The sequence below is a fragment of the Mytilus californianus genome, unplaced genomic scaffold (genome assembly GCF_021869535.1).
Source record: "Mytilus californianus isolate M0D057914Y unplaced genomic scaffold, xbMytCali1.0.p SCAF_7, whole genome shotgun sequence".
Taxonomy (NCBI): Eukaryota; Metazoa; Mollusca; class Bivalvia; order Mytilida; family Mytilidae; genus Mytilus; species Mytilus californianus.
This window is the reverse complement of record NW_026262723.1, coordinates 81,796,375-81,818,968: the sequence shown is the minus strand read 5'-3', so window position 1 is coordinate 81,818,968 and position 22,594 is coordinate 81,796,375. Positions and strand designations below refer to the sequence as shown.

General features: G+C 30.8%; 2 protein-coding genes across 5 annotated transcripts in view; one reads left to right on the top strand and one right to left on the bottom strand.

Moving 5' to 3' along the window:
* Positions 1–8: 8 nt before the first annotated feature.
* Positions 9–22,285, bottom strand: LOC127710199 (PRKCA-binding protein-like). 4 transcript variants are annotated; one of them, XM_052215953.1, is made up of 11 exons: positions 22,161–22,285; positions 20,464–20,620; positions 19,732–19,972; positions 16,397–16,463; positions 14,321–14,410; positions 12,839–12,955; positions 11,797–11,930; positions 10,384–10,476; positions 9,329–9,429; positions 6,432–6,526; positions 9–1,384 (listed from the first exon to the last, which is right to left on the bottom strand). In XM_052215953.1, exons 2-11 carry the CDS (start codon positions 20,562–20,564, stop codon positions 1,131–1,133), a joined length of 1,293 nt encoding a protein of 430 aa, XP_052071913.1. In that variant the 5' UTR covers positions 20,565–20,620; positions 22,161–22,285; the 3' UTR covers positions 9–1,130. The 4 variants fall into 4 exon arrangements, with proteins under 4 accessions (XP_052071913.1, XP_052071914.1, XP_052071915.1 ...); XM_052215954.1 differs by lacking the exon at positions 22,161–22,285 and adding an exon at positions 21,760–21,878; XM_052215955.1 differs by lacking the exon at positions 22,161–22,285 and adding an exon at positions 21,822–21,878.
* Positions 21,910–22,594, top strand: part of LOC127710200 (cyclin-dependent kinase 1-like) — a 21,199-nt gene continuing 20,514 nt past the window's right edge. Inside the window, exon 1 of the mRNA XM_052215958.1 lies at positions 21,910–21,969. The gene's annotated coding sequence lies outside the window, so the exon portion shown is untranslated. The remainder of the gene's footprint in view (positions 21,970–22,594) is intronic.

Genomic DNA, 22,594 nt, shown 5'->3' with positions numbered 1-22,594 from the left:
AAACAAAGTTTATCAACAAATTTTAATATCTAATTTAATAATATTGCACATAATCACAACAAATGTCATTTTAATAAAATATGTATAAATTATAAACAGATAACAATTAAACTGAAGTTTTAAACATCTGAGAATGTTATTGTTTTGGAATGAGAACTGAACTTATATACAACATTTTTATCACACCAATAAATGTGTAAAATAAATTCATATTGAAATGAAAAATATTTATGTTCTTGAAATATATTAAACACAGTACAAGATCCATTCAAAGTTACCATCAGGACTAGAGATTCAGTAATAGATCTATTTTTTTAGCTGATATCAGTATATAGTTAATATATGGTGTAACAACAGCAAATCACCTATGCCTTCTAAGTTATCCATATTTAAAGAATAAAATAACAATTGTCACATAGTGGATTACCCTACAAAAGATGGTGATTTCAGTGTTGGAAAATGAGAACTACTCAAAAATAACATTTTTAAATCATAAAGGTACATAAATAACACAATACAACAAAACAAGGAATGTAAAAACTGGATTTCAATAAAATAAGAGCAGATCAACAAATAAATGATATTATATTTGAAAATATGAATGAAATGCATCTTCAGCTTCAGATTTTTGAATGCACTTCAGTGAGTTTATTCTATCTTGTTACAAAGGAAAAGATGGCTTACAAATGAGCCAGGCTTAAAATGTCCTACCCTATTTACTCATGTTAAAAACTTGGACATGAAAAATAATGAACGATATGAAAATATTCACTGAGAGAAATTATACAAAAATATGTGTACAAACAAAAAGAAGTTGTGAGGTAATGTGAATTTAAAATGAAGTTCAAAATTTTTGGTTAAAATAATAGAAGTACAACTTTCCAAAAGCAAATTTTTTTAGAGACAAATGTCATACAAAAATAATAAACATATATTGTTTATTAATTCTTGAAACTAGAAAAACAGATTCCAATCAACAGACAGTTGAATGATTTTTTGTTCTCTCAAATGATGAGTTTATCCATATAATGAAAGTCATGTTTCCTAACAGAACAAGATTCAATCATAACATATACACTTATGGATGCCATTATGTAGTAGCCATCTTTCATTAGCCTCTCCCATTCATTTTAATCAGTACTTATTAAGTTATCACTATATGGGGTTGTCTCCACTTTGGACTCTGTAATCACTTCCTCTTCCTGTTCCTCCTCTTCGTCTTCTTCATCATTAAACTGATTAGTTGTATCATATGTAAATGTTCCTCTTGATAAGTCTACTTCTATTGGGAACACAACAGCTTCTTTCATAACACCATGACAGTCATTATGGTATTTGGCCATAGCTGACACAAATCTTTGTAACTGGAACACTATGTCTTGTACTGTAGAAAATAAATGATAAATCACATTAATATACATCTAACATTATGTTATTCAAAACTTATACAAAAGGTAATTTTAGTAATATTGTTTACTTTTAAAAACATGATTTCTTAATTAAAAATTTCTCTATAAAACAAAATCCTCAAATTTGAGGTCAGAACATAAAACAACAAGCATTCTGAGAGTATTGCATGGCAATACATAGTCCCCTACCGGGTAAAAATTCATTATAATGGAACAAAATGCTAACTTGTTCTATAACTTGTCATAGTGTAAACAATAAGAAAATATCAAGTCAATATCTTCAAGCATGACTAAAAACAGTGTGGAAAATTGATTATACGAGTGAATTTTTCAAGTCCAAGGACCATAACTCTGCACAAAATTATCAGACCGAAACAAAAATTTGAACTTGATCTGTAACTTATCATGATAAAACTATATACCAATTATCAATCAATATCTTCAAGCATGATGAAAAAAAGTGTGGAAAACACTCTTTACATTAGATATGATTAATAGTTCTCTAAAATTATATATGATGTAATATAATGTATATCTATTTTCAAATTATAATCAAATATAATTAATAGTTCCAAATATTTTTTCTTTCATTTGTCACAAACTAATTTAGATTTGTAACTTATCTATAAAATGTCAACAACTTTTATCTATACACAATGTAATGTAATGAAATATATACCTTAATAAAAATACATTATTATCTAATTAAAGGATTTCACTTCATAATTTTTTTTTATATATATAGCATTCACAAAATTAGTTTATACAAAATAACAAACACTTCAAACAATTTACCAAAGAATGTCTTTTAAAAAATCAGTTATCTCCCTTTGTACAGAAATATGGTTTAACATACAAACTGTAGTACTCTAACATTAGATATGGACCATGATAACTCTGGAATAAATATTCAGACCGGAACAAAATTCGAACTTGATCTATAACTTGTCATGATAAAACTATATACCAAATATCAAATCAGTATCTTCAAGAACGAAGAAAAAAAGTGTGGAAAACTGATTTGCCGGACTGACTGATGGATGGACAGACGGACAGAGTGCAAACCTTAAAGTCCCCTTCGACTTAGTAGGTAGGGGACTAATAAACAGCTGCGCCATGAGCGCATGATACGCCCGTCGCTTTTTAAAAGAATAAAGTTCAATTACTTCTTAATGTCAGATCAGAAATTTATGAAAAAACTAAAGGGAGGTTATCTTAATAGATATAAACCAGTCACCAAAGTTTCATGAAAACTCCTCAAAGCACTTTGAAAATATTGTCAGAAAACTGGAAAATCACACCTTTTTTATGAATAAAATCCCATAACTAGGAAACGAAAAATCTAAAATTTATAATAATTGAAAGGGAGCTTACGTCAATAGATATAAACAATTCACCAAAGTTTCATGAAAACTGCTGAAAGCATTTTTGAGTTATTGTCCGAAAACTGGAAAATCACCCTTTTTTTAATAAATAAAACCCCACAACTCGGAAATGTAAAATCTAAAATTTATAAAATTTGAAAGGGAGCTCATGTCAATAGATATAAACAATTCACCATAGTTCTTGCAAATTGGTGAAAGTGTTTTTGGAGTTTTTGTCCGAAAACTGGAAAATCCCCCTATTTTAATGAATAAAACCCCACAACTCAGAAACTTAAAATCTAAAATTTATAAAAAACAAAAGGGAGATCACGTCAATAGATATAAACAATTCACCAAAGTGTCATGCAAATTGTCTGACATGTTGAAGACAGACTGACAGACGGACGGACAACAGTATACCATAATACGTCCCGTAAACGGGCGTATAAAAATTAAAACAGATCATCTCTCCTTCAACATCTTAGATAAAAACAAGCATTCTGAGAGTATTGCATGGCAATACATAGTCCCCTACCAGATAAAAACACATTACACTGAAACATAATGCTAACTTGTTCTATAACTTGTCATGGTGTAAACAAAAGTAAATATCATGTCAATATCTTCAAGCAAGAATAAAAAACGGTGTGGAAAACTGATTATATGCTTGAATTTTTCAAGTCCAAGGACCATAACTCTGCACAAAATTATCAGACCGAAACAAAAATTTGAACTTGATCTTTAACTTGTCATGATAAAACTATATATATACCAATGATCAATCAATATCTTATAAGCATGATGAAAAAAACATCAGATATGATTAATAGTTCTCTAAAATTATATATGATGTAATACAGTGTATATCTGTTTTCAAATTATAATCAATTATAATTTAATAGTTCCAAATATTTTTTCTTTCATTTGTCACAAACTAATATAGATTTGTAACTTATCTATAAAATGTCAACAACTTTTATCTACACAATGTAATGTATTGAAATATATACATTAATAAAAATAGATTATTATCTAATCAAAGGATTTCTCTTCATAATTTTTTTATATATATATATAGCATTCAGAAAATTAGTTTATACTAAATAACAAACAAACCTGCCAAAAAATTCTTCAAATAATTTTAATAACAAAGAATGTCTTTTAAAAAATGAGTTATCTCCCTTTGTACAGAAATATGGTTTAACATAGTACTCTAACATTAGATATGGTCCATAACTCTGGACTAAATAATCAGACCGGAACAAAATTCAAACTTGATCTATAACTTGTCATGATAAAACTATATACCAATATCAAATCAATATCTTCAAGAACGAAGAAAAAGTGTGGAAAGCTGATTTGCCGGACTGACGGATGGACAGACAGACAGACGGAGTGCAAACCTAAAGTCCCCTTCGACTTCGTCGGTAGGGGACTAATAAATGTGGATAGTGTCATTGGACACAGATGATGCCCCGGCTTGCATATGATATAGTTATAAAGGGACATAACTGAAGAACGGTAAAAGTGACGCTACCCAAATTTGAACTGGATCTGAGTTTTGTGGTAATAAGCATTGTGTGCAAGTCTCATAACAATTGGTTGAGGCTAACTTAAGTAGAGAACAGAAACAAAAAATTCAGCAATTTTTCTATTGGTAAACACGCATAACTCTAGAACGGTTGCGTATAAGTTTTATAACATTTGGTTGAGACAAACTAAAGTTAGAGAACGGAAACGAAAAATTTAGCAATTTTTATGTTAATAAAGGGACATAACTCAAGAATGGTAAAAGTGTCGACACCAAATTTCGTACTTAATCTGTATAATGTAGTAATAAGCATTGTGTATAAGTTTCATATAATTTGGTTGAGGCAAACTAAAGTTAGAAAACGGAAACAAAAAATTTGTACTTGATCTAAGTTTTGTGGTAATGAATATTGTGTATAGGTTTCATAATGTTTGATTGGGGCAAACTTAAGTTACAGAATAGAAACTAAAAATTGTGCAATCTGTCGATTTATAAAGGGGCATAACTCAATAATGGTTAAAGTGACACTACCCAAATTCAACTTTATCTGTGTTTTATCAGTGGAAGTCAAATTAAACATTGCATTGTATAAAGCATTGGTTGTAGTTGATTCAACTATAATCATGGACAAAGGAAGATAACTCCAATTTAAAAAATTACTTGATATTTAGAAGAAAATAAAAATTTTGCAATTTTTCCATTTATAAAGGGGCATAACTATAGAACGGTTAAAGTGACGCCACCAAAATTCAAACTTGATCTGTGCTTTGTGGTAATAAGCATTGTGTAAAAGTTTTATAACATTTGGTTGAGGCAAACTCAAGTTAGAGAATGGAAACCAATTTTGGGACGTACATACATACGTATGTATGTACGTATAGACGGACAAGGGTAAAATTTAATGCCCCCTCCGCTACGGCGGGGGCATAAAAACCTTACTAGACTACACCAATTGTTTTCTTGATGATTTCTCCTTTTACAGACAACAAGTTAAACTATAAAACTGTCTTTTCCCATAGTCTATACAGATATCCAAGTAAGAAATAAAGCCTTTAAGGTGCTGCCTGATGAGCTCTATAGGTGGATATTGTATGTTTGTTTTACTTATCATACTTTTTGCAAATCAGATATACAAAATTGTGTGAAATCGTATTATGTGAGAAATCTGATGCTGCTTTATGATGTTTGACATAAAATGTAGAAAGAAGTTTTATCGATACCATGTTGTACTGTTATTTTTAATGTATTGCATTTTCACCTAAAAGTTAATATTTGATATTTTCTTAGAAATATTATTTCAATATTATACTCCATCTTTGCATGATTTCCCTTTTAACCTTTGAAACTCAGGTAATAAGATTAAAGAGCTGTGCCATGAGCACATGATATGCCTGTCGCCCTTTTAGCTTGTCTTTATGCTTTAAATGAGTTTTAATGATCAACTAGAAATACTGTGAGCACTGCTCAAATAGACCCCCCACCCACCCAAAACAAAAAGTCATGCACACACAGCGGTACCCATTGACACAAATAAAAGTTATGAATAAAATCCCATAACTCAAAAATATAAAATCGTTAATTTATAAAAATCGAAAAAAGAGCTTACGTCAACAAATATAAACAATTCACATAAGTTTCATGAAAATTGGTGAAAGCGTTTACAAGTTATTGTCTGGGGTGTTGACGACGGACGGACAACAATATACCATAATACGTCCAGTCTTTAAGACAGGCGAATAAAAATGCATAATTTCTCAATTTTTTTGTTCGATTTTTATTTTGAATTTGAAATAGATATTCATAATAGAATATTAACATGAACAGTTATTAAGCAATTTTCTATTTCTAAATTTAGAAATCATTGTGTTCATTTATTATTGAAATTGTTTGACAATCAACACACATGTAAGTTTAGTAAGTTTAATTATAGCACTTTCAGGACATGCTCCATACAAATAATGCTATAAAAAAAAATTATTTTTGTGACAACTATCTCATCGCAATTTTTGCAAAAATAATTTAACCATCACATCAATTTCTGAATGCAGTTTTTATTCTTCTACCTCTACTGAAGATTTTTATTTTTCTACCTCTACTGAAGATTTTTATTTTTAAATGCCCACTTACCATGTTTCTGATCCAAGAGTTCAAGCTTCACTAAGACATCTGATCTCATTTTAGCAAATCTGGTCCTGGCATCTTGTCGACATCTTAATATTAATCTGTAAATAAAATATTTTTAGTAACATTCTATATCACTCTTCACCATTAGAGATTTGCAATACCTTTTAATTATTCTACATGTATATTTAACAGCAAAGTTTTATCATAATTACCGTAAAATGAACACATGCCTCATCACATTTCAAAACAGGTGCATGGCACTTTTACATGGGTTCAAATGTCTTATGAGATTGAATTATCCACATACTACTACAGATTTTTAGCTCTGGCTTTATTATCATGCAGTCATTGTATAAAAAAAACTTAGGCAAGGTGAGCATAAATGTATTCAACAAATACAGTGTTCTCCCCAGGCCGTTTTAGCGTCGCGGCACCGAGACGCTATATATTTTTTCCGTGATGCTATAATAATTACCGCGACGCTATAATTATTTTGAGGATGCTATTTTTCTTGTCTCTATATCGCAAAACCATGTCCTAAATTTTGAACTTTCATCTAATTACCGCTTGTGATCATAAAAATAAACTGCTTGGCTGAGCGCAGCTAGATACGCCCGCAGAGGTCCAACCCTGAACAGTTGGGGCAAAAATGGACACAATATTCAAGCTTGATTCAGGTCTGAATTTGGATTGTAATTAAATATTTGACATCTTATAGGTTTCTGAATAAATGTATTCAAAGAACTTGAAATTGGTTATATGAATTGAATTTATGCTGTTGTGCAATACTTAGTAAATCTGTTGTCAGACTATAAACAAATAAAGTTCAATTAATTCTCAATGTTATATTAGAAATTTATGAAAATAAAAAGGGAGCTTACATCAATAGATATAAACAATTCACCAAAGTTTCATGAGAATTGGTGACAGCATTTTTGAGTAATTGTCTGAAAACTGGAAAATCACCCCTTTTTTAATGAATAAAACCCCATAACTCAGAAATGTAAAATGTAAAATTTATAAAATTCTAAAGGAAGCTTACATCAATACATACAAACAATTCACCAAAGTTTCATAAGAATTGCTGGGAGCGTTTTCGAGTTTTTGTCCGAAAACTGGAAAATCCCCCCTTTTTTTATGAATAAAACCCTGTAACTCGGAAACGTGAAATCTAAAATTTATAAAAATCAAAAGGGAGCTCATGTCAATAGATATAAACAATTCACCACAATTTCTTGCAAGTTGGTGAAAGCATTCTTAACTTATTGTCTGAAAACTGGAAAATCCCCCTTTTTTTAATGAATAAAATCCCATAACTCGGAAACGTAAAATCTAAATTTTATAAAAAACGAAAGGGAGCTCACGTCAATAGATATAAACAATTCACCAAAGTTTTATGCAAATTGGTTAAAGCATTTTTGAGTTAATGTCCGACATGTAGACGACGGACAGACGGACGGACAGACGGACAACGGTATACCATAATATGTCCCGTAAACGGGCGTATAATTATATCACCTTTAATTGTAATCCCTTCAAGTCCGACAATAGAGGCAATTTAGAGTGATTAAATAGGTGTAAATTGCCCTTTGGGTGATAACTGAATGGATACGAATACCTCAAGCTGACACTTGTGACATGACTAATACCACGTGGTTCAATCGCAAATTTCAACATGGAGAAAATTTAATCAGAAAATCGACAAACAATTCGAAATCTACATTTGCATAATCTAAATTCAAAGATACAAACGGTTTCTCTCTTTAAGAAAAGAGGTTAGGTCGTATATTTTTACAACTTTTAAAAAATTACTTTCTTTCATTCCCGGTATCTAGTTAATCGAGAGCGTACATGGCGTATATTAAACATTTTGATTTTGAGTTAAATAAGTTTGATACTTCTTTAGAAAGAGACCATAATTGGCTTTAGTTAATGTTTCATCCATTTAATGCATTTAAAGCGTCATATGCATTCCCAATCTCTTGTCAAACATTGTTTATTTTCGTAAATTTTTCATCCGCCGCCATTATATTTGTGTAAACTACGGATCGGAACCGGACCAGACCAGATATGACAAAATTCCGCATTTTTATGATAATAACTACAGATGCACACATGGCACAGTAGACAGAAAAAATGATCACAAAAGAGAAAACTACGCATTCCACACGCATGAACAGACTATTTATTAGATATCTTTGCTAAATGTATTCTCTTTGAAAAAGCATTGTTTTAATATACTGACTAAACATGCTAAAGTAGCTTAACTTTGTTAAAAATATATATCATTTTGATATAAAGAAACAACTGGGACTAATTCATTGAGTACCATTAAACAATGAATTTCATAGACATAATAAAGAAAAAAGTTTTTTAATTGAAATTTTATTGCTATATGATACTTTTTCTTCCCTTTTTATATAAAAACCAGTTCTTTTTTTTGCTAGATATTTAGTATTGTATATATACTGGTTGCACTATAATAAACCATTCATTCATTCATTCATTTAGTTGAGTAGGTAGGGTAACTGGAACCACACATAAATTTTATTTGGTCCAAGAGGAAAAAAATAATTCTGTAACTATAAATGAATATAGAAAACATAAACTGAAACAACTGTTATCATGGTTATAGTTTAATTGTATTCTCATTTATGAATTGAACAATATAAAAATATATAACATAAAGGAAATAGATCATCGCCGCGACACGTCAAATGTCATTGAAAAAAAATGTTTATTTTTTTACGCCAAATGTGATGCTATCCAAAATTTCTGGGGAGAACACTGAAATACACAATGCACTTCTGTTGCTGAAAACTGAAATGTAAATTAGTCTCTCTGGTGTGTTATATTATTATTTACCTGTACTTAATTATGAAAAATTTACTTTAATTTACCTATATTCATAATTTCCTGTTTCTACTCTGTAAAGCGGTTCCTGTAATGCAGCATAGCTATATTCCTCATCATCCATTTCTTTAACCTTTAAACAGTATGCCTGAAAATTCAAGAAAAAAATCATTAAATATTTGGGTTCAAATTCAGGATAAAATACATCTCAATTTAAAAGAATAATTTAAAAAATACATCTAAAAAAAAGAACCTTTTTTTAAATGATCATTGTATGTTACACCATATCTTTATTACTTTAATATCCTGAATATTTTGTTGTTAATAGCACTAACACAACACTCAACTGGAGGAACAAAGATTCTTGTATCGTTCATCAGATTTCTATTCAAAACACACTTCAAAAAATAGTTTGGTTGAAATGTACCAACTAGTAACAGGCAGGGTTTTTTTTCAAAAATGGTTCTAATTAAAGCTAGACTCTTGATGGCACCCACATTGGATAATTATTAAAATTATTCTTCACATTAAAATGCCAGATTTTGATTGGCTAATAATTTACTCTATCCCATGGCTGAGCGGGAGAATGTCTCAGTTGACAATGTTTTCTCAGGGTAACAATCTGCTCTATCACCCTCTCAGCTATGTGTTATTTATATAGTGATTTATTTTTGTTCATAGCAATTATGGCCTTTTTTGTTTGACTCTCAATCTATATTTAGGCAGTTTGGTTCAAATTAGCCTCTGGCTTACAGCAGAGAGATATCTTAATTAGGTTCTGAGAAAAAAAAATGTTATAAACAATACTTCTTGTCCTAAATGAGTTATTATTTGCATCTATTTAAAAATCAGACATTTTGCAGTAGTATTTTAAATAAATCTATTTTTTTCAATAAAAAGTGTCAAAATGCAAGAGTAACTTTACAAGGTTACAATTTACTTGAATGAGATACATCCATAAATGAACATAATTGAACTTAACTAATGAATGAATTATTATTTTAATTTTATAATTATTGATAAAATATTCATACATACTAAATATTCAAACTTGACATCAAGATATTTCTTGTATATTGTATGATAAAATATTCATACATACTAAATATTCAAACTTGACATCAAGATATTTCTTGATAGTAAGTCTTGTATCAGGAACTGCTTTGTTAAGGTATGTGTTTAAATCTGTTATCATCTGAAATAGTCAATTAAAAATAATTTATTCAGAGGTATCATACATAGTTCTTGCTGGTAACATCTAAATTCATAACTAAAAGTGTGTCTACAATTTTCTCTGCTCAATTTAAATGTATGTATCCAGGAAATCTTCATATAGTTGGTTGTTGTGACACATGCCATCTTACACAGATACAAACATCTTAACATATAGTAACCAATCTTTTATTTTCAAAGGATTAATTATTGCTGTATTTGTAAACGTTAACATATCTAAAGTATAAATCAACATTTGATATAATAATATAACATAACTTGAACTAGTATTGATGGAATTGTAAATGAAATGGCAACAAAATATGAAGACCACATATTTCATAAAGATAGGTCAACACGAAAAGTCGGTTAACAAAAAATTATTAACTTTCATTAAAGTTCCAAATATGTCCTCAATAGTATAAATCTTTGACATGGAAAAATGAAAAATAATTAAGCTACAAGGATTGTGTTTAACTTTTGGAGAAAGGACATACAGTTGTGACATGGACTAATTATAAAATGGAAAAAATAATGTTAAAAGTCAACGGAAATGTATAAATACATATCACCAAGTTAAGCTTTGCCTTTAAAATTCATCTTTTAGGTTGGCATGCAGTTACCACAGAAATTAACAAATTTCTTGAGTTTAATGCACACACGGTAACTTGTTCAAACATAGCTTAAATGTTTAGGAAAAAAGTTGTGAAAACATTGGAATTTTCTTTCAATTTTTTCTTCTGTATATTCCCATTCGACATTTTTATTCTTTAGAGCCGATGTTTTTCACATGTTTCAAATGAAATGAACATAAAGAGTTGCCTGCCGTACACAATGGATTTGACTATTTCTGACAGGACTAAAAAATAATTTTGAGTAAGTTTCAGTAGTCTCCGTTTAGAACAAAATTATCCGTGGTGGACAAAATTTGTGAAAGCTATATTTTTATCAAATAACAGTAAAACAACAGAAAATCAAGAAAATTCAACATATATTACGGAATTACAAAACTGTGTACGCCTAAACATAGACTGAAATAATAAAAAAAATAAAACATAGGTGATCAGACTACACATTACTGAACCTGATTATCAGCCCAAAGTGAACACAGTTCATCCTTTTGGTTATTTTTTTAACTAACAATTTTAAGATAAAATGTATCCTTTGTACAATGCTCTGTAACTATAAATAAGAAAGATGGTCGTTCACATTTAATTTCAACATATTAAAATACCACTTAATTTCATTTGCACATGCTTGTAACACATCAGCAAGTCCTTCCAATACCCTTGTGTAGACTTACAGGTTTAGCTGTTTTCAACATTTTGATAGCAAATCTTTCCATATTGCGATGAGCTTCTCCAAACCTAGAAAATGCTTCACTAGCAGCAGGCTGAGGCTCTCTTACTCCTATTGCTGAGAATACTTCTCCAAATGCTGTAATAACATCAGAAATAAATAAACTTACAAAGATTTTATGCGATATTAAAAATGTGAACATAATAGATTTCTGCTGGAAAACCGACTAGGTAAAAAGATTCAAGGAAAACTGCAATGAACTCACTCAGTGCGGTATTAATTTATCTACGATTGCCTGGAAGACTTGTAACAATTTAGACATTTAAAATGTGTAATGAATGTCAACTTTGATTTTTAGAACTACATCATCTTTTGATGTTTTGAAATGTTTGAAAGTACTTTTTGACAACAAAATTTAATTTTGAATGTGTATGCACACTTTGTACTATAAATTCAATCTGACTTGATGCAGGGTCAAGTACAATCCCTCCTATAAATCCTGAAATTGTCTGATGAACAGGTATTTTAATGTTTACCTTTTTTTTTAGATAGCTAGTTAAATAGTTATTTACAGTATAATTGTTGAACAGTTGGTTATCAGTTTTTTTCAATGTGCAATTTTTTCACTTAAACTTTATTAGCTTTGATTGCATGTACCAACAATTACAATGTTAAATATTTTAGCCTATTGTCTAAGCTCTATTCACATTGGTGCATGACAAAAGATCCATGACAGACAAATAAAGACATTTACCCTTGTTTGTGAGAATGATTGATTGGTGTTTAACGCCACTTTAAGCACTATTTGCTATTACTTGGCAGTCAATTTTTATTGACGGGGGAAGCCCAAGAGAACCACTACCTTCTGTAAGAAAACTGACAATCCTAGTCAATTAAGATTTGAGTCTAACGCACCTGCCACGTGCCAGATACGAACTCACAACCTCAGTGTTGAAAGGCTAATGATACAGTAGTTGGACTACTTAAGACCACACAGTCATCGAGGCCCTCACTTGTTTGTGAGACCTTGCCGTACAATTACATACCCTTATGAGACTGAGATAATTCAAATGTTGTCTTCAATAATGACTTGGTAAGACCTATTAAGCCTTTATACATTTCTGCAACTTTCTCTAGTTCTTCTAGTTTCTTTACCAGTCCATCTAGAAACAAGAAAATTTAATGAATGAAAGTAATGATTAAAAACCCCATTGTTGATTATTTAAGTTCTCAAACAGATGGAAGAAAAAGTGAGTGAAGATATCATGTTTATTTAAGTTCTCAAACAGATGGAAGAAAACATGATTGAAGATATCATGTTTATCTAAGTTCTCAGAAAATGTGCAACTTTAGATTGCTACCTTTAACCTTTGATTTTATGTTAATAAAATTTGTAAGGGTTCCACGGAACCCAGTGTCTCGCCTACTTTTGCTGTTAATCGCAAGCTCAACAAAAATGAGGAAAAAAATCAATAAAAATATTCCTTTAGATACTATCTTTTGATTGTAAGAAGCTTCTGTCAAAGTTTGGTATAAATCCAGGATAGTTTATGAATCTAATAAATATTTTAAAAACTTTTAACTGCAGACTGTATCTAATGTTAACTGGAAGAAAAACTAAGTCCATTTATAAGTAAAATACGGATAAACAGGTACAAAATTTTAACAAAATTTCCTTCTAGATACTAGCTTTTGATCATAAACAAGCTTCTGTCCAAGTTTGGTACAAATCCAGGATAGTTTAAGAAAGTTATTAAAATTTTAAAAACTTTAACCACAGAGTGAATGTATTGTTTCCTGACGGAAAAACTAAGTCCATTTATAAGTAAAATACGGAAAAAATGGAAATTTTTTTGTTAACAAATTTACTTCTGGATACTATCTTATGATCATAAACAAGCTTCTGTCCAAGTTTGGTACAAATCCAGGATAGTTTAAGAAAGTAATTGAAATTTTAAAAACTTTAACCACAGAGTGAATGTAATGTTTCCCGGCAGAAAAACTAAGTCCATTTACAAGTAAAATACGGAAAAACAGGAATTTTATTTTTACAAAATTTACTTCTGGATACTATCTTATGATCATAAACAAGCTTCTGTCCAAGTTTGGTAGAAATCCAGGATAGTTTAAGAAAGTTATTAAAATTTCAAAAACTTTAACCACAGAGTGAATATTTGTGGACGCCGCCGATGACGACAGAATGTAGGATCGCTATGTCTCGCTTTTTCGACTAAAGTCGAAGGCTCGACAAAAATGTAACAAGTTTCATGAAAATCAAGATGGTAGTATCCATCAGTATTTGTTAAGCAGATTATATGATTCACATTTCTCTTCATACATATAAAGCAATATGAATTACAACAGTTATTTCATAACATTTGAGCATTGCTATGAATTGATTATGATTAAAAAGATTTTTACCATGTTTATAATGCATATTCTACAATTTAACAAATTAAAAACAGTGATATGCATTACAAGATCTGTTGCCATCATAAAGGACAAATATGTCTACCAAATTATCTTACCATTACACAAGATAGCTCTACTTAGTCCTAATGCATCTGCTGTATTTGTATTCATGGTTTCTACCACTCTGTGCTTCACTTTCTTTAAAACTAAAATAAGATAAAAAAAAATATATATTATGCCAATACGTATACTTTATATGTCCAAGGGAAATAACTCCAATATATTTATTTTTTCTTTAAAACTTTTTCATAAATATCCTACAAGAAATGTAGGTGTGAGATTACTTCCAATGCAATTTTCAATATAATTTCCAAGGGCATAACTCCAGTAAAAATAGTTGATCCGGTATGCTAATCAAATATTTCCTTGAACAAGATTTTGTTCTCTCGTGAAGTAATTACTATCAACACATTGCTACTAGGAATGGTTTGGTGTTACCAATCAACCTCTATTCTCCTGGTTCATATAGGTATTATTATTATCAATTATTATTACTGTTTTGTTAGATACATTGTACTGTCTGATATTTTCTGACTTTTATTAAAACAAGAGTGCACACTCTGAAATGTCTCTCCTGCTTTACTGACAATTGATTTTATGCTGAAAGTCTTAAAGATAAAGGTTTTACTAAAAGCATTACAGAAACTTAACATTTTTTTAAATCTTTGACAATGAGGTCAAGGTCAGATAAATTGTGTCAGACAGACATATACACCTTACAATTTTTTCATACACCAAATATAGTTGACCTATTGCTTATGCTAATTGAAAAACAGACCAAAACACAAAAACTTAACATTGACCAATGAACCATAAATATGAGGTCAAGGTCAGATGATACCTGCCAGACAGACATGTGCACCTTCCAATTATTCCAAACACCAAATATAGCTGACCTATTGCTATTAGTATTTGAAAAACAGACCAAAACACAAAAACTTAACATTAAACATTGAACCATAAAAATTAGGTCAAGGTCAGAGGAATACCTTCCAGACAGACATGTACACATTACAATCATTCCATACACCAAATATAGTTGACCTATTGCTTATAGTACTTGAAAAACTTACAAAAACACAAAAAAAAAATTCACATTGACCAATGAACCATGAAAATGAGGTCAAGGTCAGATGATACCTGTCAGACAGACATGAACACCTTACAATCTTTCCATACACCAAATATGGTTGACCTATTGCTTATAGTACTTGCAGACAAAAACACAAAAACTAAACTATGACCACTGAACCATGAAAATGAGGTCAAGGTCAGGTTATACCTGCCAGTTGGACATGTACACCTTACAATCATTCCATATACCAAATATAATTGACCTATTTCTTAAAGTACTTGAAAAACAGACCAAAACATAAAAACTTAAAATTGACCAATGAACTATGAAAATGAGGTCAAGGTAGGATGAAACCTGACAGACTGACATGTACCCATTACAATAATATAGTTGACCTACTTCTTATAGCATTTGAGAAACAGACCTAACCAAGTTACTTTAACCTTGATTACTGATCCATGAAATGAGGTCCAGGTCAGGTGAACTCTGTCTGACGGACATGTAAACGTTGCAAGGAACCCATATACCAAATATAGTTATCCTATTACTAATAATAAGTGAGAAATTCACATGACAAAAAAACTCAAATTTTTAGAACCATGAAAACGAGGTCAAGGACAATGGACATGTGATTGACAGAAACTTCGTAACCTAAGGTATCTGCATACAAGATATGATGCATCCAGGTCTTCTACCTACAGAAATATAAAGCTTTATACAAATAGTTTACACTGCCGCCTGATAGTAATATGTATGTCTTGCATGTCCCAAGGTGAGACAAAAACAGGTTTAGTAAAAAAAATTTAACAAACACTTCAAAATTATATGTTTTCGGAGGGCTTTTCTGGATATACCTTCATCAGGAACACCTAAAGCGAAAATTTGAAAGCAAGAATGTATAAGAACCGAAACAGTTGGAGCTATAAGACCAAAAAGGACCTAAAAATAATAGCCAAATCCATCCAAGGTCAACTTTGCCCGAGGTAGTTTTACAAATAAATTTTCAGCACTTCAGTGTGAAAAAAACACTAACTTTTTGAATCTATTTTAAACTTACCTATATCTAAACATTTGCCTTGTTTGGGATCAGCATGTAGTTTGTTGTAATTGATTGTCACTTCCTCCTGTAAGTAAAAAAAAGAAAATCACAACTGGACATGGGAACTGTTATGGTGTTATATAAATTTATTGTAAAAATCTTGCTTCATTGTCCTGGTATTCCCTGTTACTATCTTTGTCCTGTATACCAAATACTTACATATTCACAACCATTACTTAACCATAGCAAAAAGTATGAGGTTCCCTAAAGTAAGTAATCAGAGGAAAGTGTAGAAGTGATAATGTATTGCTATGTTAAACAATCTGACTGTGGGAAATGAATAGTACAACAAAACTTTACAAATGACCCTTGCATAGCATATTGTAACTTTCTATCGAAGAATTTTGTTAAATTTTTTTATGACAGTGTAAAATTTGTCTAAGAATAAACCTAAATTCAAATTTTAACTTTAGTAAAATGTAGACTAGTTCTGGGTTATCCAATGATATAAAAATATTTGAGTATAACATGATGATTAAATTGGTGAAATATCATTAGACAGGGTTTCTTCTGGCGGTTGCCAATTTCCTATTTGCGAAAAAATAAAAATTTTGGCGATTAAAATCATGACTGGCAAAAGAATTAGCAAAAGAAATAATAACAGTTTGACTTTGTCCATCATGTTAATTTTTTTCTGGTTTCTTTGACTTTTTCTCTGATCAGACAATACTAGGATTTCACCTATCGATTTTGACAGAAAAATCAATAATCAGCTGAAAATATTTGATAGCAATCAACAACAATGGACTAATTAATAAAGGTGTTAATTGTTTTGTTAAATTAACATGTGTGGTAAAATAGCGACACATGTCAACTAAATGTTTTTTTTAACAACTTTGATCAAAATATTTGTTTTGAAGTTTGTAATTCACAATCCTTTTAGCGGCATACCTGTTTTAAACATATTTTTACATCTCAACATTTACTTTTAAAGATGGTCCGGAAAAGTAAACTGTTGTTTTTAAGAAAGGGTTCAGATGTTAGAAAAATATCTGGCTTAATTCTTTGTCCTTTTACTGGATAGGAAATTCCCCAAGTATCCAATCAACTGATTGAAGATGAATCCTTTGTTTCTAGAGTCAAATTTTAGAGTATCTTTTAAAAAGTACTATAAAATAATTTTGTTCTAATTCTTAATTGATTAATTATTACAATGTAGATAATAAAAAAGATGTGTAGAATTATAATAAATGAGAAAACAATGCTGCAAACTGATATTTTTGTTAGCAAGAAGGAAAACAAGTTCTAAACAAAAATATATTCATTTAAGTTGGCGATAAAAAATCAGAGTGGCGAAAGAGGTGACAAAAAAATTATGAACCAGGGGAAACCCTGATTATACATCAAATTTTATAAAAATATAGAGTAAAAAGTGGTGATTAAATTGGTGAAGTATCAGTATACAAATCTATATCATATAATTGCTGAAGTACATAGACCATTACTGACCTTGTGATTATTTAAAAGTTCTATGCAAAGCAAATTAAATGACATGTATAAACATTGGAAAACTTCAGCAACAGTATTCATTGAATCATTATTCAACTTTAAAACAGAGTTTTCCAAAAGTGATGGTCCGAAGGTCCTCACCACCAAAATTTTGCAAAGGACATACAGTTTTGGTATTTTGTAATAGAAATAATAGTGAGGACCACTAAGTTTTTGTTCTTGGACCATCAGGGAATAACAGATTTCGAGAACTCATTTGAAACAGGTTTTTATAGTTTTTTCTACACAAGAGCATTACATTTGTCCAAATATACAGTTCAAAACTTATAGTTTGATTTATTTGTCAAAAATTACAAACAGTTTACCACCATATTGATCTTACATAATTTGCAGATCTACAAAAACTTAAATCAGATTGGTCCGTTAGAATTCTTTCCTTGATTTAAACTTTGATAAACCATGTTGCCGAAACTACTTTCGTAACCTTCACTGAGTTCTATCCTTGCACGAAACTCATGTATGGGATCCAGGGGTTCCAAGCAAATTGAGATTGTAAAAGCAAAGACATAACAGTGTCAGACTGGTATTTCTATTCTAATGCATAACAAAAAGAAATATTGCATTCAAGCTTGGAAAATATATAAAATAAATAAATGTGGATAGTGTCCACATGTGGACACAGATGATGCCCCCGCTTGCATATCATATAGTTATAAAGGGACATAACTGAAGAACGGTAAAAGTGACGCTACCCAAATTTAAACTTGATCTGAGTTTTGTGGTAATAAGCATTGTGTATAAGTTTCATAACATTTGGTTGAGGCAAACTTAAGTTAGAGAACGGAAACTAAAAATTTTGCAATTTTTCCATTTATAAAGGGGCATACATGTTGTAACTCTAGAACGGTTAAAGTGACGCCACCAAAATTTAAACTTGATCTGTGTTTTGTGGTAATAAGCATTGTGTATAAGTTTCATAACATTTGGTTGAGGCAAACTTAAGTTAGAGAACGGAAACTAAAAATTTTGCAATTTTTCCATTTATAAAGGGGCATAACTCTAGAACAGTTAAAGTGATGCCACCAAAATTCAAATTTGATCTGTGTTTTGTGGTAATAAGCATTGTGTATAAGTTTCATAACATTTGGTTGAGGCAAACTCAAGTTAGAGAACGGAAACCAAATTTGGGACATACGTACGTACAAATGGACAAGGGTAAAACTTAATGCCCCCACCGCTACGACGGGGGCATAAAAATTCTGCAAATTTCATGAATGATTTTGGCGCATTAACGTCATGGCAAAACATGACATCATACAAATGAAAACTGTCAAGCTGAAGATTATTCTGTTACTTGTGCACTTCAACTTCGGATAATATCTCATTAAAATGAAGTTTTTGAGGTAAGTGTTAATTCACTTTAGATTCTAATGCTTTAATCAATTGTGAACATTTATGGTTTACAGAAAGTCAATCTGGCGGCTAACTCCTTAGTTACAAAATGTCAATTGTGCATTTGATGGTACCGGTAAATAGGAGCCAATGAACAAAAATTGTTTTTTAAAAATTGTGAATGTTTGGCTTAAGAATTATAAGGATTAAACATGTTTTTTTTAGAGGTTATTGATGTGTAGCTGCGTCGCTTACTCACAAACTTAACATATAGGCCTTTGGACTTTTATTCAGTTTGTGAGTTAATCCCCTAGTTTAAACATCAGTTAACCCCCAAAAAATGTTTTTTTAATCCTATAATATACTTAATCCACAAAAAAAGCACATTAAATTTAATATTTTTATTACATATTAAATACAAATATGTACACCTGCTTGTATATTATCTTTACCTTTATAGATTGTATCATCTTGGCCACCTCTACTTTGGTTTTCCCTTTAACAGACTGTCCACTGACACCTACCAGTTCATCACCAGAGGCAAGAGTACCTTCTTTAGAGGCAGGTGTGTTGTCAAAGATCTGTACTATATACAGACAGGGACAGAGTGGAGCTCCACCTCCAATACTTATACCAATCAAATTCTGGCCATCTTTCTGGAGTACTACACTGCCAGATGTCACTGTCATGCCCCTATATAAAAAAAATAATTGTTTATAACCCTGTGGGTATATACTGAAGCTATGCCAAGCTGTTAGGATTTTCATAAGGTTTATACATTTTCCTGATAAGATTTAATTTTTAGACATTTTACTAAAACCAAATCATCAACTACTTAATTGGAGACTGGAGAGTCCAGCAGCAATTTTTTTTTTAAATATTTAAATTAAACAATTACATAAATCTTATTTCTAAAATATTTGGTAAGTCATGAATAATAATCCCAAAGGCCAAGATTGATCTGGTATCTGACTGCCCCAACCAATCATAACACAGGCTGGCAGTTGTTTTAACCCTTCATCTGGAAGAATTAATATGGATGCCTGGTTATGGCAAGGCCTTCTTTTAAAATGGCTTGACAACCAATCTATTGTGTCATTGTGTATTATCATTTCATTCATGCATTAATAAATTACAAATGTACATGAAAATAGTACAACTCTGACAATGTTAATTAATCTTACAGTTTGTCCTCTTGGTAGTAAAACTCTAATAATCCATCCTCATTTGGATCATACTCGTCCATGTCAAATGTTGGTAATAGGTCATAATCGTAATCGTTCATCTTTACTTTAACACAGCCACTAATATTCTTATGTCTCAAAGTATTCACCTACACACCTAAAGCAATTTTGTGCAATAATTATTGCGGTTACATAGCATTCAGGATACTTACAATAAAATGATACAATAAAGTCAGAAAAAAAGTATGAGATAGAAGGTAAAAATATATATCTCAAGTTATGGAAACTAGACTTTGAAGCCTTTTACACCTAGTTTTCCCCAAAAAAATCCCACTGCCATCCTGGCATAGAGGTTATAGCACATTGTTATAGAGGTAGATGAACTAAGTTTTTAACAATAAAACCTAAGAAAAATTCATCTTCGTTAGGATCCAGACTCCCTAAGGATGATGCTGGATTGCCCTGTGGAGAATACTGATAAACCAATCAGACTCATTAAAAACAAATATTTCCACAGAAACAATCATGGGAAGGGGTGTTCTCATATTATTTTGAAAGACAACAAAGTTATATGTAAATTTAGATTAAGTGCAAATAGTCATCCCCATAGATTCAGGTAGATATGCAAGAAATTATACAAAATTGGCATATAAATAACGTATTTCTGGCTTTTTGTTATGAAACTAATTTTGTTGGTCTATCTATGTTTTTGTTTCTCCTGAAATGCCATGTTGGATTTATTCAAAATTGAATCAACTTTCATTCATGGTGTCATTATTAAGTACATACACATATCATATCTACATCAGGCCAGGTGTCCATACTAAGCTGTGTGCATTTGAAGCATCTGATGCATGGGTGAGGGTTGGAGGAAGAATGTCATGGTTTTTACTTCTATTCTTCAAATGAGCACTAGACATAAAATGTTGAGGATTAGGTACAGCACCCCTCTATTAGTTCTCCCCTTAGAATAAGACACTGTACATATACATATAACATTCTATCTTCTGGTTTATATACCCCCATGTATATGTGTACAGGGAAAAGTGGACTTATTAGATTGAAAAGGGACACATGATCTTTTTTCAATTCTATCTATAAATGTATGCTCGCTAGACATAAACAACCCTTTTAAGACATGTAAATAACACTCTAACGGTTAGTCCAAAAAATTATGTCTTGAAAGAAGGCGTCACAGCAAAAAATTAAAATAGCTTTTAAGAGGTCATAATTTTTGGACAATCTAAAGGTAAGTGTAGCATACATTATAAAGATTCTTCAAGGTCATTTCAGTACCTTAAAACTTCATGGCTGAAAAAAACAATCTTTACTGAATAACTTTGATTAAAAAAGAATACTTAGTGACTGTGCCACGTCCCTCTATGTGCCATACGTTCGTATAATTGTCATTTAAATCATCATGTCATGTGATTTTTGACAAATGAAGCATGAAAATAAGCAGTAAAAATTATGGAATACACTTGTACAGAAATATTTAATACCAGAGTAGGTATCATACAACGTACATCATCTAATATATACCAATATATACACTTGGATTTAAACTATTAAAATTTAAATTCAATAACATAAAGTCAAAGACTCGTTAAAACAGGACAAAATATGAACACGTGGCCACGGGTTGTGTTCCTCCGAAGACAACTCGGGAATCAGTTGAGAATGGGACTAGGGCTTACAGTTTGTCCTCTTCAAGTTCATATTCCATCCCTCCTTGGTCGTAATACATCTCAGTTGATGCAGGCAACAACGATATTGATTCCCGACTCTCGAACAGAAACCGGAAATAAACAAACTGGTGCCAATTGACACATGCGCAGATTAATAAAATAAAACAAGTAATAGCTTTTCTAAAAGGCTTGGCATCTAAGAGCTGATTTATTGGAAATTATATTGGATTGCTCTGCACTAGACTTATTGAGTAATCAGCCAATAGACAAGATACTTGATATAGAAAGGGAAACACAAGACCTATGCTACCATTTACAAATGAGGCGTACAAAACTTTTATGCGATACAAAGTGACATGAGAATTATTAATATTTTAAGCATTTTAGATTTTAACTTCTCCAGTTTTTAAGTTAAAAATGTTACTTGCTAATGACCTATAAAT

Bases quoted from the DNA above. Each gene is read 5' to 3' on its own strand.
- LOC127710199 (XM_052215953.1), bottom strand. From the start codon at position 20,564: ATGAACGATTACGATTATGACCTATTACCAACATTTGACATGGACGAG. The intron at 14,411-16,396 runs GTAAGTTTAAAA...ATCTTATTTTAG, and splicing joins AGGCAAATGTTTAGATATAG to TTTTAAAGAAAGTGAAGCAC. The intron at 6,527-9,328 runs GTAAATTAAAGT...TTTTATTTACAG, and splicing joins ACAGGAAATTATGAATATAG to ATTAATATTAAGATGTCGAC.